This window comes from Perca flavescens, chromosome 13, assembly GCF_004354835.1.
Source record: "Perca flavescens isolate YP-PL-M2 chromosome 13, PFLA_1.0, whole genome shotgun sequence".
Classification (NCBI taxonomy): Eukaryota; Metazoa; Chordata; class Actinopteri; order Perciformes; family Percidae; genus Perca; species Perca flavescens.
This window is the reverse complement of record NC_041343.1, coordinates 14,466,871-14,484,576: the sequence shown is the minus strand read 5'-3', so window position 1 is coordinate 14,484,576 and position 17,706 is coordinate 14,466,871. Positions and strand designations below refer to the sequence as shown.

Genomic DNA, 17,706 nt, shown 5'->3' with positions numbered 1-17,706 from the left:
TGTGTACTTTAGAAAGAAGCAAGTTTTGAAGTTTTTCAAGCATATTGGAAATGAACCACGGTCGTAAATGCAGTGTTCCCGGCTGTATAATGGAATACTGGCCCAGAGAAAAGCGTTTAGAACGAGTAGATTTAGGACAATAGAGCGGGAGTTTGGATCTAACGCAACTGCAGGGACTCTCCGCTAAATTTCCCCACGCTGACTAGCTACAGGGTGAGTTGTGTTTCTTTGGTGGCGGTTCCAAGGGTAACGTTACAACGGAAACTAGTTGTAATGTAAGTGTCGAAACTTTGCATTTTGTCTGTTTTAGGCATGTCGTGCCCGAGCATGTCTGGGCATGTCACAGAGTGTTTGTGTGTGTGTGTGTGTGTGTGTGTGTGTGTGTGTGTGTGTGTGTGTAGCTCTGTGTGTGTGTGTGTGTGTGTGTGTGTGTGTGTGTGTGTGTGTGTGTGTGTGTGTGTGCCTGTGTGTGTGTGTGTGTGTGTGTGTGTGTGTGTGTGTGTGTGTGTATGTGTGTGTGTATGTGGTACGCTCAATCAATCAGCGCGCAGCTCATCTAAATATTCATGAGCATACCATATTTGTAAGAAAAGCTGTCGTTCCAAATAGGGCCAAAACACAGGGATGCATAAGGACCCATAAAATATCAACTGGGACATTTTCCGCGAATGTTACGTACCCCATTAGGAGACCATAAGGAACAGTGTGAAATACCCTACATAATCATTCTATCACCCCTTCAACTAATGGCAGTGCAGAGTGCTTCAGTATGTACAGTATGGCTTGTGAGAACCACACACACCTATTCTGCTGCTCCTGCTGCAAAAGCTGAACAGCAATCTTCCTCAGATCCAGCACTTCCTTCAGCTCATCATCTTCTTCCTCAACTAGCTGCTCCTTATCAGAACTGTGAAAGGTTCAAGAACAAAGTGACTATCATCAGAAACTGTACACAGCTTAGCATTTTGACTCACACATGTAAACATTTGGCAACAACATATTAACAGTAAGGTCTGCAAAATGAAGAGAGCACCAAAACAACAAATTCAAAAAGCCTCTATACAGCTGTCAAAACACTGAAACCTCATTGACATAACTATGTGTATGTAAACAAAGTTATGTAATCTAAACTCATCTTTTTGACCATATATTTATTTCTGGCTGAGGCCATGTGCAGCAAATCAAGTGTGCACATGAGTGTCTAACATTTTGAAGTGTAAACATCCCAAAATATTGGGCAGATGTTTTAAACTGACACACAACCTAAACAAATAGCATTCATAACAGCTGCTAGCAGATTTTTTGTGTGTTTACATACACGGTCCTAACTTGACCCTCAAATAGACCAGTTGGTGCCACAGTAGATTAGTATTCAAGTTGAGCGCGCCTTGTATATTTGCAACTCGTGATGAAAGGAGCTATCTGATTGTACTTGGGGCTCACCATCTAGTTGATTGACCAAGCGGTCAGCTACTATAAACATTAGCCAGTGCTGTGGGCAGGAATCAACTCATTATACTCATTATGGGCCATGTGTTTTAAGCTAGCCTGACAAGCCAGACCCACATCAAGATGTTGGCTCTGGGAACTCACCATTGACAGGGCTCAATCCGAGGGGCGGGATAAATGGTTGTCTTTCAAATTCCCTCTGCACGCAATAGGATAGCGCTACAACCAGGCAGAGCAACGAAGAAGGTAGCAGAGCTAGTATTAAACTTTTGCTGTATCCGGTCGGCAAAACTCCAAACAAATCTTACTTTTTTAAAGGTCCCATGGCATGAAAATTTCACTTCATGAGGTTTTTTAACATAAAGTTCCTGCCTATGGTCCCCCAGTGGCTAGAAATGGTGATAGGTGTAAACCGAGCCCTGGCTGATCTGGAATCTTCTCCTTATGAGGTTATAAGGAGCAAGGTTACCTCCCCTTTCTCTGCTTTGCCCACCCAGAGAATTTGGCCCACCCATGAGAGAGAGACATCATGGCTTTCAAAAGAGCAAAGTGGCAGTTGGTCAAGGCCACACCTCCACCCTCCACCTTGCCCCCCCTTTCTCCTCCTCAATAGCTAAAGACACAGAATTGGCCCATCCTAAGAAAAGCTCATTGTGGGACTGGCTCTAGTGGCTGTAATTCTGCACCAAGGCTGAATTTCAGGAAACAGACTTCAGATACAGTATTAGGGGACCACTAAGGTCTATATAAGAGCATCCAAAGAGCACCATGTCATGGGACCTTTAAGAATGATTTCAGTGCTGTTCTTTGTTCTTTTCTCAAAGAAAAGCTTAACACCAAGTCTTCCAGAAGACCGCTGTTCCCAGCAGCAGCAGCAGCCATAAGCCCGCCCGCCGACTCTATACACGATGTTATTGGCCTGACCAGAGTTTGGTTTTTCCAGCATTTCAACGGAGAGTGCCTAGACCCCCCCTGGCTGCAAAATAATTTTGCTGCCGCTAGGGTGCGTCTGGATTTCTAGTCTAGTTTTCAGCCCACATCTCCTGATTTGCAATAGTTAGAAAAAAGTTTGCTAATATATCTCTATATTCTCTAAATTGTTTAACACTGTAAAACTGCAGCTGCAAAACACCTCTGTGCAGGTTCTTTGTTTTCAATGTAAACATATTCAGGTCCATGACTAGTCGACTAGTTTTTTGCATTCTTTGCATAAAAATGAGTTGCATGCATTGTGTAATGAATAAGACAAGAAAAATGTTTGCTCAAGCATCAGAGGTACAATATGTATTGAATAATAAACTCACCCAGACTCCTCTTTCCAGCCATCCTTATCTTTGCTTTGATGAGACATGTTAAGAACTTTCTCCAATTCCTGAAACACACACACACACACACACACACACCCTGTCAGGAACCAATAACCAGAAATTTATTTTATCTCCTGATTACTCAGGATTTGTATCACTGATTTCCTATCAACAACTTTTTATTATGTTCGCAATCATCCTTTTGATAGATTGATAAATAGATTCATACCTTTATACAAGACACATGACTGCTCTGCTGCCCGTCACACTCTGACAGAGCAGGATCTTCATCTGGGTTGGGGTCTATAAAGTCATAGAGATCCTGATCTGATAGAGGGAGGAAGCATCCGCGTTCATCACATAACCTGTCACATTTTAGGCACTTCATTCAACCACCCCGTGTCTCTGTTATTGCTGTCAAAGGGAATATGTGATACTTATTTTCGGTAACCTTTGCAAGAATCCATTTTGGAGAGGAGAGAAAGGGCATCAGCACGGGCTGTCTCTGAAACCTGAGAATGCAGGCTGACAGTGTCGTCATCTGAAGGCTGCAGAAGAAGCAAAGAATTTTTGTATTTAGTATTTTAATACTTCTAAATCCTAGTATGGTATTTTAGTTTTCCTATTTCATGAATTCGATTGTGCGTGCATCTTCGAGAAATGAAACGATGAAATCCTTAATGATATTCTTGATAATCTCTGCTTTCAGAAGAATAATTCTAGATGTTTGCTTCTTATGCCATACTACGGCTCAGCAGCAGGGACGTTACTTGTGTCTAGGACAGAGGTTGACTCCCACACATGTGTTTTTCAAAGTTGTTGATATTCCACGACAGCCTCATCTGTTCTGTCTAGAATCAATTCTCCATCTGTCCACCACCAGCCACCCAGAGAACTTCCCACCTCAGCCAGTCACCCTTGATCACTCACCCGCCTGAACACCTGCACCCCATTAGCCCGTCTACCCACTGCCCAGTTAGCTTTCAATTCTTGCCAGATATTCTGCCTACTTTCCATACTTATCTGGCCATTGTTTTGTCTAGTCTGCCCACTTATTTTGTATCATCCTCAGCCAGTTTTGTATAACTGCCTGCCTGCTTTGGCCTTATTGGATTTGTTTGTTGTACTTTTCTATTGCAATCGTGAGGCTGAATTTCAACCTAGTATTATGACCGTATTATCCTCTGTTGCTGCTGCTCTGCTGTTAGATTTATATGCTTAAAAAAACGTGCCTAATATGTGCTGGCTAGCAGCAGTGTATCAGAAAGAATTTTGAGATTTATGTATCTCCAAATGTTGCATTCTGGTAAGTAGTAAAACATGATAACATGTTCATAATGCCATCAGTTGATCTTGAGTGTTTGATCTCTGACCTCAGTTGTAGACAGCCTCTTGTCACCATTGTCACTACCAATTCCAGAGTCAGGCCCGTGGTTCTTACTGGGATAAAAATCTTCCATGCTGAAAATATGCAACACAAACTGCTCATTAGGACTGTATTTTTCTAACAGGTAACCATGAAACCAAATTTTGCAAGCGCAGAACAATTATAAGTATAGCATAATGCATATTGTCAGGGGAGCATGTGTAGATGCAAATAATATGTTTAAAATTATACAGATGTAAGTGTATTGTGTGTCATGTCATGATGAAAGAATAGCAATAACTATGTCAGTACCTATCTGTAAGCGGCTGTGGAAGGCAACGTTTGCCGAGAGAGGGGAGGTCCAGGGTGTCTGGTTTCTTGTCCATCCTACACGCCTGGATGTTCAGGTACTTGAATATGTGCACTTTGCCCTTGAGACAAATCTGAAACATACAAATGCACAGAAGGTGTCGTCGAGAGTTGTTGTAGTCTATATCGAGGACGTTTCATTTACAGGGTAGTTCTGGTGCCAACGGAAGTTCCGCCGGATTTCCCAAATTTTTGGCTGGAATTTTTGGTTGATTTATGAGGACTATGGTTAACTGCTCCTCAGATCTTTGCCAAAACAAGTTCCTTTCCAAGGCTATTTTGTAGAGGCGCCGTTGCTGGGTCTGGTGCTTAGCGTCGCCCAAGACGATTGTGATTGGTTTAAAGAAATACCAGTAAACCAGAGCAGATTTTTCTGCTATCCAGGTATGTTGTGTGGACTAGCCAGACCCTCCTGCGCGGCGCTGTGGAGATAGGTCTGGCAATGTGAGACGAGAGTTGTTGTAGCCACTAGAAAGATAAATATGTTCATTCATCCACTATTGACAATTGTACCAGGTTCATGAAAATGTGAGGGACATGACTCAACCACATATAGGAAACCCTAAAAAACCATCTGTGCTGCATGTCAACACCATATATATACTTGACGTCCATATAGTATGCACAAACATAATTGTGACATTAATGCACTCACCTGTGCTGGTGGAGACTGCATAGGATTGTTATCTAGGATGATGTGCTGTAGCTGCCTGAGTTTCCTGTAAGCTGGAGGAATCTCTGTGATCTTATTGCAGGAAAAGTCAAGTCGGATAAGAGGCAGGTCAGCCAACTCTGCAAGTACAGACCAATAAACAGCTTTTGTTGAATGTTATGCTTTCAACTTGCATTTTGGAACGTATTTGTATGTTGTGTTAATCTGGTGGATTAGATCTAATCTAAAAGTCACGGCAACACCCTATAAGCTTCCACATTGGTCTTATTTCTGGGCTGATCTACTGAATACATTAGCATGACATCCATTAATTTAGTATTTGCTGTTCTATAAATATTATATATTATATCTATTTGAGGACTCAAAATAGACTTTTTTTTGTCCCTAGGATGAGTCAAGCTCCAAAGACACTAGATAACACAGTTCCCATAATGCAACTTGATAGTATCTTTACTTTACACCCTCCATTCCTGGTAAACACTAGTGCAGGTTTTTTCATTTTTTTTTTTAAAACAAATGAAAAAATCAGAGGCTGCAGGGTTTGTTGTGTTAAGGATGAAATTATTAATAGGACATCTCTTAAGAACCCAGTGAGTAAAAAAGGATAACATCAGGTGTGATGGACTGACCCTCAGGCAGCATGTGAAGACAATTCTTCCTGATGTTAAGTTCTCGCAAGGCATGAAGGCTCCCCACCTGAGCTGGTAGCACCCGGATCTCATTACAGCTCACGTCCTGCAAGGGGAGACAAAGTGCAGGAAATGGGAGTGCTCCAGCAGTACGACATACACAAGTTCATATGCGCTGACATATACACACTGCTCACCATTTCCATCAACTCTTTGGCCTTGCCGATCTCCTCGGGGATGGACACCAGCTTGTTGTTGCTCACAAGCAGAACTTTGAGGGGGAGGCTAAACAAGTATTTTGGCAAAACTGACAGGAGATTTCGGCTGTAGAGAAAGATCAAAAATTGACCTACATTTAAAACAGTATACAGAAGCATGTAACAGTGAGTATATGATCACTGGGGATTGAGTTTCGGCAAAAGAAGAAAGCCTTTCTTTCATGAAAGCATGTTTGCCCTGTGAGTGTGCTGAAAGGGGAACAAGCACTACGTGAGAGTGAAACTGAACACAAATGCATTCACTTTTGTTAAATGTGTATCACGAGACACAGGTAACTGAACATATAGTGTTAGCAATGACGCACCTGACGTCAAGATAAGTCAGCATCTGCAGATTGATAATGGCTTCTGGGACGCACTTGATGCAGTTGTGGTAGAGATTGAGCGACTCGAGAGGGGCGAACAGACACACTTCTGGAGGGATTTCTGTGAGTCGATTCTTGGACAAATCTGCAAAGGGGAGGAACAGGAGTTGATGAAATATGTACACTTTGAACACATAAGTGACATACATATTATAATCTTTTTCAGATCTGGGTATCGTCCATTATGTTTGCTTCAAGCATGAGGCCATAGGCTTGAAAGACTAATCAATATGTCTCATTGACGGAGCGGTGAGCAGCACGCCTTTTCATCAAACACTGGTCTAAGATTACGCCAAAGTATTGGGTCTTGAAGGTTTGACTGCTACTGTCAGTATAAGATCTCTGTGTTTCCAATATCAATCTCACTGGGAGTGGCACATTTATTGGCTTTAGATTTGAAATGAACGGTTGGAAAGTGTTAAAACTGACTTGACACACATCTTCAAGATCTGTTGCAAGCAACTGAAGATAACCACCAAATGGTTATTAAAACAATGGAGATTTGGGCTGCTTTTTGTACAGAAGGGTGGTATGTCACTAGATAATTTGGAATAAAAAAAAAACTATATATATATATATATATATATAGATATATATATATATGTGTGTGTGTGTGTGTGTGTGTGTGTGTGTGTGTGTGTGTGTGTAATTAGCTAGTGTATATAATCCTTTTAAAGGATTTATCTTTCTGAGCATAATCATGATCTGAGTCATTTTCTAAAGGTATTTATTACACCTGAGTTATATAGTTGCATTTATATAACTGAAATATGGCTGTACTTAGACAAAGTGGTGCTCTAAGCTAAATTCTAATACTAGCGTGGCAACTTACTCACAAATGTACAATAATGTTTAGCAGGTGTAATGTTACTCAACACAAAGTACAGCTGAGGTTCATGGGAATGTATTTGGTTTTGCAGGTAATTCAAATTAATAGACCAACAAATGTAATGTTAACATTAACATTTATTACGTTAGTTCCACAAAAGAAAAGTGTTAAAGTAAAGTATATAAAAATTAGTATGTGCTAATGCTGAATCAATAAAGGACAAGCCATCATTACAGTAAAATTGTCTGACACAGTAAGCACAGTCTGACTATGACTCATGTGCTCTGCTTTGCTACTGAAGCAAATTTACTGCAAAATCACAGCCCTGTAATCAGCCAAGAGTGCGTGCTACTATTCTGTAACAAGAAAACGAATGTAATCCCTGTTGAGGTCAATGAATGTGAGCACTTCCTCCCATCTGCATGTGCCTCTTACGATAAAATATTTAGATACTGTCTCTCTTGCCCAAGAACATTGAAGTAGAAAAGAACACTCACTCAGCACTTTCCCATACACAAAATGTACTAAATTGTAGTATAGGCGACATCATCAACCAGACTAATGCTCCCTCTGGAGGTCTACATTTTATGCATGCCTTTGGATCAAACACAAAGCCTGATTTGCACATCGTCCCTCAAGGTTGCTGAATCGCTCACACAATCCAAGACATTTCCACGCACACAGACACACACGCAAGCATTCAGAGCCATTCTCTCTGTTTGTGTCACCTTTAATTAAAACCTGTTTAACTATTTAAACAGGAAAGGTGAGGATACATGGGGGACTGTAAGAAAAGCAATATATGTGAGGACTTCCTAACTGATAAGACTTCACCTTCAGACACATATTGATTCAGCAGCTGAACATTAGTGTGTGTGTGTGTGTGTGTGTGTGTGTGTGTGTGTGTGTGTGTGTGTGTGTGTGTGTGTGTGTGTGTGTGTGTGTGTGTGTGTGTGTGTGTGTGTGTGTGTGAACGATCCTGTCTTTTGCATTATCTCTGGGTGACACAATAATTAGAGACCTATGGGATGGAGCTGCACAGCCACAGATAAAAACAGCTTTCACTTAAGTGCCACATCACCTACAGCTGAAAGCAAACACTACCGTGCCTGCATCCCCTTAATGCGGTGCGATGGTTTGTGTTTACTGTGGATTGATTAGCAATTTTATATCGCTACTGATATAACATTGCTAATTGCTGCTTTATTCAAATAGTATTTCAACACATTTATGCAGACATCACAACCTTCCCTACTCCCTGAGGTTACAAGATGTCATGAGGTGCGCAAAACTGTTTGTGAGTTGTGTCTGTGCCTTTAGATAGACTCTAATTTCTGACAAGCCTTAAGTGACCCGACAGGCCTCACTCTGTCGCTGCAATCTGAGCTCTGACAGCAGCCAGTAAGCAGAAGTGAGAAGCAGACCATGAGACATTCAGCAGCACAAAGGGAAAAGAAGCCGAGAGGTTAAGGGAAACACAAATTACCAAATAGGGAAAGACCAAAGCTGAGGTTACAGGGTATACTCATCTTCCATTAAGAGTCAATTCTGCCTCCCCCTGAGGCTCAAACCTTGATGCTGTAACCCAGCTGTACATAGACGGCTTCCCCACATACCTCCCTCCAGTCAAACAACTGGGGACTCTTCTTTAGCTGTGGAATCATGTGGGTCGATGGGCGATGGGCGATGGGGGTGGGTGGAGGCAGTCTTTGTGAGCCTGTCCGTCTCCTTCCCCTTCTCCCTCCTCCAACCCAGCACCATCTGCAGCCCACAGTGGGCCTTTTATCCACCTGCTGGTCGCCCTGAGCTCCCGCAGGACAAGGTCCGTCAGGCAGACGAGCCCTCCACCATGGCTCCATTGTGCTGCATCCTCACGCCAAATCACTAATCTATTCATTTATGTTGGTAGTGCAGATGATGTCTGGCTATGTCTTCCCATGACACAGCAAACTCTGCACTACCAGATATCCTGCTGAGTGCTGGCAGAAATAACAGTCTCTCTCTCTTTACTGCTGCAGAGGGATTCTGAACAGGAAATGTTTGTTTTAAGATTGCAATTAGAAAGCTCAACGTATGATCATCTTAATATATCCGCACAAAAAAAATCACTTATGGTTTACAAGAATTCCCAGCATCAAGTGCACAAACTACAAAGAAACAAACCAAAATACTAAAATCCTAAAGATCTTTACTTTAGTAATGAAAACACGGAAGGAACATGACAAAAACCTGATTAATTAGGGTTCATTATTGGTGCCTGCAGCAGACGTGATCACAGTGTCTCTGGATCAGCTGTAATTGCTCAGCTACTTTGTGGGGGGTTGGCTGTGGGTGCTTTCATGGGGCATTTAATTGTCACTGTACTCAAACTCTGGCACTAACTTGGTCCATGCATTAGTGTCACACAATCTGCATTTCCCGTACCACATATGTTCTTCTAGACGCTTCGTCAGTCCACGTGCAGCAGCCCCATACTGACAACAGACATATATGGGCATATGCAGACAGATTCATTCATACACAGTAAACATTCACAGAAACATTATTATAAGTACTTTAGATATAAAATATTAACGTTCACACAATGCTTGATTTTGTTCTCCTACTAGTGCGCACACACGCACGCACGCGCACGCACGCACGCACACACGCACATTCCTTCATTTATGGGTCCCACTCTTCCTCTCCTCTTCCTCCAGTCACTCGTGAAAACTACAAACGATGGTGAAAATAAAGTGGTCCTCCACAGTGTATAGTACAGTATGTTTGTTTCTTCTGACTGAATGGAATCAAATCAAAAGTTTGACCCATATTCTGCATTGTAAATGAAGAAGCAGCAGTTGTGGCTGTACACTTAACTTGACACTATGGGTGACGGTGAGGTTTTGGGTGAGACGTTTGTGGGCTGTGTTGTTGAGTGGTCATGTATTTCGTCACTTGGTGTTGTGTTTTTATGTGTGGATCCCAGGAAGAATAGTTGCTAATCGGGATCCAAGTCAACAAACAAACAAAAACAAAAAGGAACAGGTCACTGTTTGATTTTTCATCCAGTTCTTAAAATACCACAGGTTGGGGCGGCCTCTAGCTCACCCAGTAAGAGCATTCGACCCATGTTGGCTGAGTCCTGCAAAGTCCTTCCCAAAAAGTACCAAATTATTATTTAATTAAAATACCACAGGTTTCTGACTAGAGTTTCTCCAGATCTCTTCTCAATTTCCTAAAGATCCCATATTATGCTAATTTTCAGGTTCATACTTGTATTTTGGGTCTCTATTAGAAAATTTTTACATTCTTTAATGTTCAAAAACAAATTGTTTTCTAATATACTGCTTGTCTGAATATTCTTGTATCTACCCTCTGTATGAAACGCTCCGTTTTGGCACCTATCTCTTTAAACTACCCTCTGAAAGAGCCCAGTCTGCTCTGATTTGTCAACATTTCCGGGTCATCTGTGTCACAGAGGAACTTTCTTTAATTTCTTTCTTTTTGTGTGTAAAATAATAAGCATCATGAAGATAAATCTGATTTGTACAATCATCAAGTCATTGTTTATTTATTAGTTTAGTTTTCTATCCAAATATTTAACAGTGTTATCATTAATCTGATAACGCATTGCATTCCTGCTGACATCCAGGTATGCATTTGTCTTTTTTAGATATGCAAAGGCACATCTACAAGGCATATCTAGAAGGCCTATCTAGAAGGCATATCTAGAAGGCGCCCTGAGGGAAGAAGCACCAGTTGGGAATGTGGATTATTTTCAGGCTACACTCATATTACTAGGATCGCTCAAAAACTAGTGAGAAGTAAAAAAACAGCACTTATTTGGAGGCAGTTCTTATAAGTAGCCTCCCAGGAGCGCCTGCTATTCTTCACAGATCAATCATAACAAGAGGAAAGACAGGACAGGCTTTTATAAGACACCCAGAATATTTGATTCCAGAAAGACGGAGCACCAAGTATGAGTAGCACAGTGTAGTGCTGTGTTGTGTTTTTAATTGCCAAGCCTCTGGAAGCCTTTTGAGTGAGTCAGCCTGCAATGTGCTTGTACTTTAATGAGCAGTGGCACTTAACAGTATTTATTGTGGTCGATTATCAAATCCAAGAATGCCAGCTTGATACTTGTGTCCTTGTGGAGACTGTCCTTCACAAGCTAACTAAACTTCTCAGGAATGTAACAACGAAGAACCATTCTTACAGTATGAGACTTACCGCGTGCTTCAAGTCACACACAATGACATAAAATGTGGGATATTCGTTTTGCCACCTTTTTCAGCCAGCTCTCCAGAGTACACTGCAGAAGTTTGGACATGATACACAATTAATCTTCTAGCTTCTGGTTTGTTCTTGGCTGTTAAATCTCCATTGCATGGACTCTCAGTTGGGGACAGAAATCCCCCTTCTTTATCTTTTCTTTGACCTTGCATTCTTTTCATTTGGAGCGTTATTTGGCTGTTAAATATCACACCAAACCCATCATAGAGGATACAAGAAGGCGAAAAATCTGTAGTGTGATGCGGCAATAACGGCAGATTGCGGCAGATTCATAAAACAAGGGAATCTAAACTAAAACAACAATCTCCTGCACGACCCATATTCTCAAGCATGCGTCATGTTCACTCAAAACCAAACAAAATTGTGAGTTTAAAATTATATTTGTTTACTAGGATTCCCCTGAGCAACCACACATGCTACACGTTTGTTTGTCTGAGCAACATGGCATCATGACTTTCCGTAAACATACACGCCACTTTCCTAAAGCCAAATGGTGTGTTATCTGTATGTATTTTGAGCTATCCACGTGTATGTCTACGCTGTATACAGCAGATGTAAACATACCCACCACGTGGCGTTGCCACATTGCGTACTATCGCGAGAACAACATCACACGCGTGTAAAAAAAAAAAGACGAAAAAAAAAGTTGGGTTTAGGAAAAGAACACAGGGAAAGGCTTTAGTAACACACAAAAACAGAAAAAAACAACAAAAACACCCTTAGGAAAACAATAAACGGTTGGGTTTAGGAAAGAAACATTGGGGAAGGCTTAAAAAACAATAAAAAAAAACAAAAAACAATGGCTAAAAATTGCCACACGCGGGACACAATCCCGGCTCTCCTGTGTGAAAGTCCTGTTTACCCATCCGCCAAGGTGAAAATTCACTTGTAAAGTAGGTCAATGGCGGGTGAATTGCGTTGATAAACATGCTAAAAAGCGATTTTGCATCTTGATAACATGCCAAAATGGCATACAAAATGGCATACAAAATGGCATACAAAGTGGCGTGTCATACATATGCCACTTCATGAGATCAGTCTGGTCTGAGAATACTGCACACATGCAAACACACTGCATGGTGCTGCAGCTAACGTGTGTGTGTTTATACCCTTGGGGGCAGGGTAATGGCAGGCTGGGATATGAACCTGAACATCTGCCCAGGTTGATGCACAGCTCCCCCCCTCTCCAATGTCAGGGCAGCAGCTCAGAGCTTGTGCACTTTCCCATGGGAAAACAAACTGACTAGAGACAAACTGCCAGGAACACACTGCAAATAGACATCCTTGTGTGAGCAGGCCTCTCTCGTTCTCTGTCTACACACACTGGGACCTTCTGCTGCTCATTAGTCAGATGGAAAACCCTGTACTTCTAAAACCAGCAATAGGGGCGCCCGGATAGCTCAGTTGGTAGAGCAGGCACCTAGGGCTGGGCGATAGGAAGAAAATCAGATATCACGATATTCTTGACCAAATACCTCGGTATCGATATTCTAGGGTTGACAATTGGTGCGCTAACAAAATACCTTCACGCTTAGATTTTAGATAAATAATCATCAGTAATGTGGACATAATGTCTAAGTGGGGAAAAGGCAAATAATAGAACAGCTGGAACAGTCTGGTAAGTTCAGAAAAGTACATGACTTTACTGTAATGCAGCTTTTAAAACCAGTAAAAGACACCACTTATGGTCATATCACAATATTACGATATCCAAAATCTAAGACGATATCTAGTCTCATATCACGATATCGATATAATATCCATATATTGCCCAGCCCTACAGGCACCCATATATAAAGGTTTACTCCTCGACGCAGAGGGCCCCGGTTTGACTCCGACCTGCGGCTCTTCGCTGCATGTCATTCCCCCCCTCTCTCCCCTTTCATTTCTTCAGCTGTCCTGTCATTAAAGGCCTAAAAATGCCCCAAAAAATAATCTTAAAAAAAAATGGATGCAATAGGATGGATTTAAATTATAATAACACCCAATTAATGCTGGGATACCATGCTGTTGCTTCAGTGGTTTTTGATACAGATCTAAATATTGCAAGGACATTCAGCTTTATATTGTACATGGTGCAAAGTTTACAAACACATACTATCACAACAATTTTCAGAAGAATCATTAATTTCTAGTGCTCAGTACCAAATTCAATACTTTTTAGACACCGACCCAATTGACTCTAAAGTATTGAGTATCGATTTCAATACCTAGGGAGTAAATCTCATCAGCTCTATGTTACGCACAGAGACGGGGCTTATGTAGTAGAAGCTGAAGAATAAATAAAAAACATTTATATTGTAATGTGTAATGTATTTTTGTTTTATAAAATTGGTACAGAAAAAAGTAACATTTAAGAATCGGTATCGGAGTCCCGATATTTCTTTCGGTACCGGTACCGAATATTTTTTAACAATACCCAGCCCTAAGCATTTTTTCTTCTTACAGGTTAATTTGTTTTTCCTTCCGTTTGAAAGGCTTCTGATGTGATCTATCCAGTGAAATGTAAAATCTGTATTTGCGGCATTGTAAAGCTGTTTCTTTTCACAGCGGAGATTGAAGTTGATGTAAAGGATGGTGCTGTCAGTGAGGTGTTGATCTCTCTTTGCACATTTCAAAGTGAGACTTCGATCTGGCATGCTATTCATTTCAAGGCATTGAAATGAGGATGTGAAAAAAAGTTGCAGCATTCACAGTGATGGGATTATCACAGTGTAAGCAAGAGATCAAAGGTGTGACAGAAATCTACACTCATATCTCCTTTGATTAATATCAGTGTTATATATAACATGCACTCATGATAACAGTTATTTAAAAAATCCTATATGCAACAATCTTGACAGTCTGGACAGTCTTGCTTTAGAAAGAGACAAGCTGAAGCATTATTACAGTATATTGTAACAATTGCGTACATTCAGCCCAGTAGTCCAGAAATAGAGCATACTAACTTCCTGAAAGACAGCCTGTGCATAGGCCTAATATGTATGGTCACAGGAAGCTCTTCAAGGGTATAGGTTTTTAACAGTGTTCAGGCACAGGTGATTTAATATGGTCTCATTATACCTCTAGATCACTGACACAGAAAAGCAACAATCTGCATTCTTGTCCAACATGTCTGCTTACTGTTAAACAAACCGGTTACCTATCCATGATTTGTCAATTGGTGTCTATAATGAATAATATATTATGATGTACCACAAATATTTGTACTGTCTCTGTATGAAGAGGTACCAAAATCTTTGAGCAGAAAATGTATATCCCTTGGGGAAAGGGCTCTCCAACAAACCAGCAGCTTGATGGAGTAACACCATATGGTACGTGGACATCTCAGAAGAGAGGCAACTATCATTCTGATATCCAGCATAATCTAGATGTCCGTGACAATGACTCAGAATGATTAATAATAATTCAATTCCACTATTATTCATTCAATATGCCTACAGTATTCAAAAAAAGCATCAGATACAAATATTCTCCTACACAGGAGTCACACATATTATCAGTTGTATAGTCCAGTGTGGTACTTCATGTGTAAAAGTTAGACAAGCCCTTTTTTTAACCACCAGACTAATACAGTAGCCTATGTATGGCTTAACCATGACAACACAGCCTTCAGAATACGTGAGCCTAATACTGACCTACTGACTGACCTGACTATATGACCATTCTACCTTTTGCGGACACTGAATGAAATACTAGACTTGAGAACAGATAAATACCTATCCACCTAGAAACAAAAGCAGACCAGTGTCTTCTGACAGATTGTGGGCTTTATGGCCATATGCACCCCAGCAGGCAGAGGGGGTGAGGCTGCAAGAACACTGAATCTTTTGTCTGTTGTGCCGAAAATGAAAAACAAAAAAACAAAACGAAAAAAAAAAAAGCATGTAGCCTACGTGTATCACATGCTCGCTGCAAATGCTATTCAGTGAGCAAGATTGTAGGCCTACAACTGCCGTCTCGGTTCATTCATATTCTGCTCCAGTAGTCCGGTGCCAAATCAACTGCAGCTCGGTGTACAAACCACTGCACAGCGCCTGACTTGGGTGCGCCTGCCGTCTCATTCATGCCTCAGAGGGGGCTACTGAAAGCCGTTGGCGTCGATCAAAACATCCACACCAACAGCAGCCGAGCCCCAATGTGCAATAAACTGGTGTGATATATGAGCTCGAGTGGACAGTTAACCAGCATGTATAGGCTACTGTATGTGCATTTACAGAAGCCAGCTCAGTGTGCGGTATATCCCTTTAAATAGTGTCACCTACACACGTTAATGCGCCTCTATCCAGAAGATCAGACACACATCCATGCACAATGCGGGCAGGCTGCGTTCTCACACGCATAAAAGAGTGAGCACATTTTGATATGAGGCACAATTGGGACTGACTCGTGGTTTCCTATAGTATGGTCCATGCACGCACAGCAACCCACCTGCTTGTGTTGTATCGGTCAGATCGTAGCTCATCCCCGGGTACTCCCTCAGCTTCCTACCGCTCAGGTTCAGTAGCCCCGAGCACACGGCATCCTCCAGGGCTCGGTCCAGGCTGCGGGCCGTGTGGTGCTGCTGCTGGTGCTGGTACTGGCTGATTCCCGGGCTCCAGTGAGGTCCGCTAGAGTAGTGATGGCTTTGTAGAGCCGTGACAGCTCCCACACCTCCCTGACTAGACGCCATTTTCGTAAAAAAGAAATTACTCTTACAATAATAACAGCGCACAGCGGCAGTTTCTCCGCCCATGCGCATACGGGGTACATTCCCTGGATGGACGCTAGGGGATGGGCTTCTGAGGCGATGGTGCTGCTGCTGCTGCTGCTGATGATGATGATGATGATGGTGGTGGTTATGATGATAGTGAGCAGGGTATGGTGGCCATTTTAGGCTTTTACCCTTCTTCCACCTGCTAATACCAAACTCCCAGCAGGGGCCCCAGTGCAGCACACAGGGGGCTGGGGTCCTTTATGCAATCCAACATTCAATAGTGGATGGTTATTGACAAATTATAATGAATCACTATAATAACAACAATATCAGATACAGATATTTAAACAATGCAGAGTGTCATGTTCCATATCCTTCTGAATACGTATACTACATAACATAGCATAATGCATCAGATATTATGATATAGAAGATTATAGTAGAGAGTACAGCACCCATTACTGACCTACTTTTGGTCACTGGCAGACTGAAGGGTGGAAGCTATTACAAAATAATTATTCTTAGCCTACATAGATCTTTGCTGTGAGAACACAGCAAAGATCCACAGCAGCTTTATTTAAGCAGGATATGTCTGGGTCCATGGGGCATTTCATTTTCTCCCCGTCACACCAAACGAGCACTAAAGTAGACCAACTGATGTCCATTCATATTCTGCTCTGGAAAAATGCTCTGATCAGCCCAATCAGCCCTCATCTCATAAAGACATGCATTCTATGTAACTATGACTACAGTTAATTAGCCGACAGGCTAACACTGGCACATTTAAAGAAATGTTGATTAATATGCATTGTCCTATAAATCTTAAATCTGCCTAACACACCTTGTCCACCCAAGTGCTGTTTGGCCCAAAAGCACCTGTGTCCATATTGCCAGCACCAAATGAGCTGTAAGTGTCTCTCTGACCCAACTGCCCCTCTGATCAGCCCTATAGTCATTGCCAGACCTAGCCCTAGGATAAGTAAAAGATAATATCAAATTTAGCGATATCTTTTACTTTAGCATTGAACAACATGCAATGAATTTTGCAGCAAAGCACGGCTGCAACAAACAGCTGGTTTCTTCAAGTCCCATTGTTTCCAACACCTTTAACTCAATTAGTTGAATTTAATTGTTTTCACTGAATTATTATTATTATTATAACTGGCTTGCATCTGGCTCTTAAGAAACATCATTACCTGTGACGCATCCTGTCTGCTACTCCAATATAAATGGCTGATGCAGACATATGCAGCTTCTGTCAAATTAAATAAATACAACAGTAATATACCTGACCTTTGTTTTAAATCCAATGAGGCTTAAGGAACATCTATGCACTGTGTCTAGGAGTGTGGCAAAATGAAGACATTCTTGAGGGAGGTGATCAATAAAACAATGTTCATCTTGTCCCTATAAGATGATATTGCTGCACCTCTATCCAACAAATCTAAATTTGAAACCCCAAGAATATGA

General features: G+C 41.5%; 1 protein-coding gene across 1 annotated transcript in view; it reads right to left on the bottom strand.

Annotated features, from left to right (window-relative positions):
- Positions 1-16,261, bottom strand: part of lrch2 (leucine-rich repeats and calponin homology (CH) domain containing 2) — a 33,894-nt gene extending 17,633 nt beyond the window's left edge. The window contains exons 1-11 of the mRNA XM_028596371.1: positions 15,972-16,261; positions 6,377-6,521; positions 5,991-6,117; positions 5,794-5,899; positions 5,147-5,283; positions 4,435-4,565; positions 4,130-4,217; positions 3,208-3,304; positions 2,986-3,083; positions 2,754-2,821; positions 803-907 (exon numbers count right to left, since the gene is read on the bottom strand). Of these exons, the coding sequence (XP_028452172.1) occupies positions 803-907; positions 2,754-2,821; positions 2,986-3,083; positions 3,208-3,304; positions 4,130-4,217; positions 4,435-4,565; positions 5,147-5,283; positions 5,794-5,899; positions 5,991-6,117; positions 6,377-6,521; positions 15,972-16,212 (1,343 nt within the window). The 5' untranslated portion in view covers positions 16,213-16,261. The remainder of the gene's footprint in view (positions 1-802; positions 908-2,753; positions 2,822-2,985; positions 3,084-3,207; positions 3,305-4,129; positions 4,218-4,434; positions 4,566-5,146; positions 5,284-5,793; positions 5,900-5,990; positions 6,118-6,376; positions 6,522-15,971) is intronic.
- Positions 16,262-17,706: the final 1,445 nt, after the last annotated feature.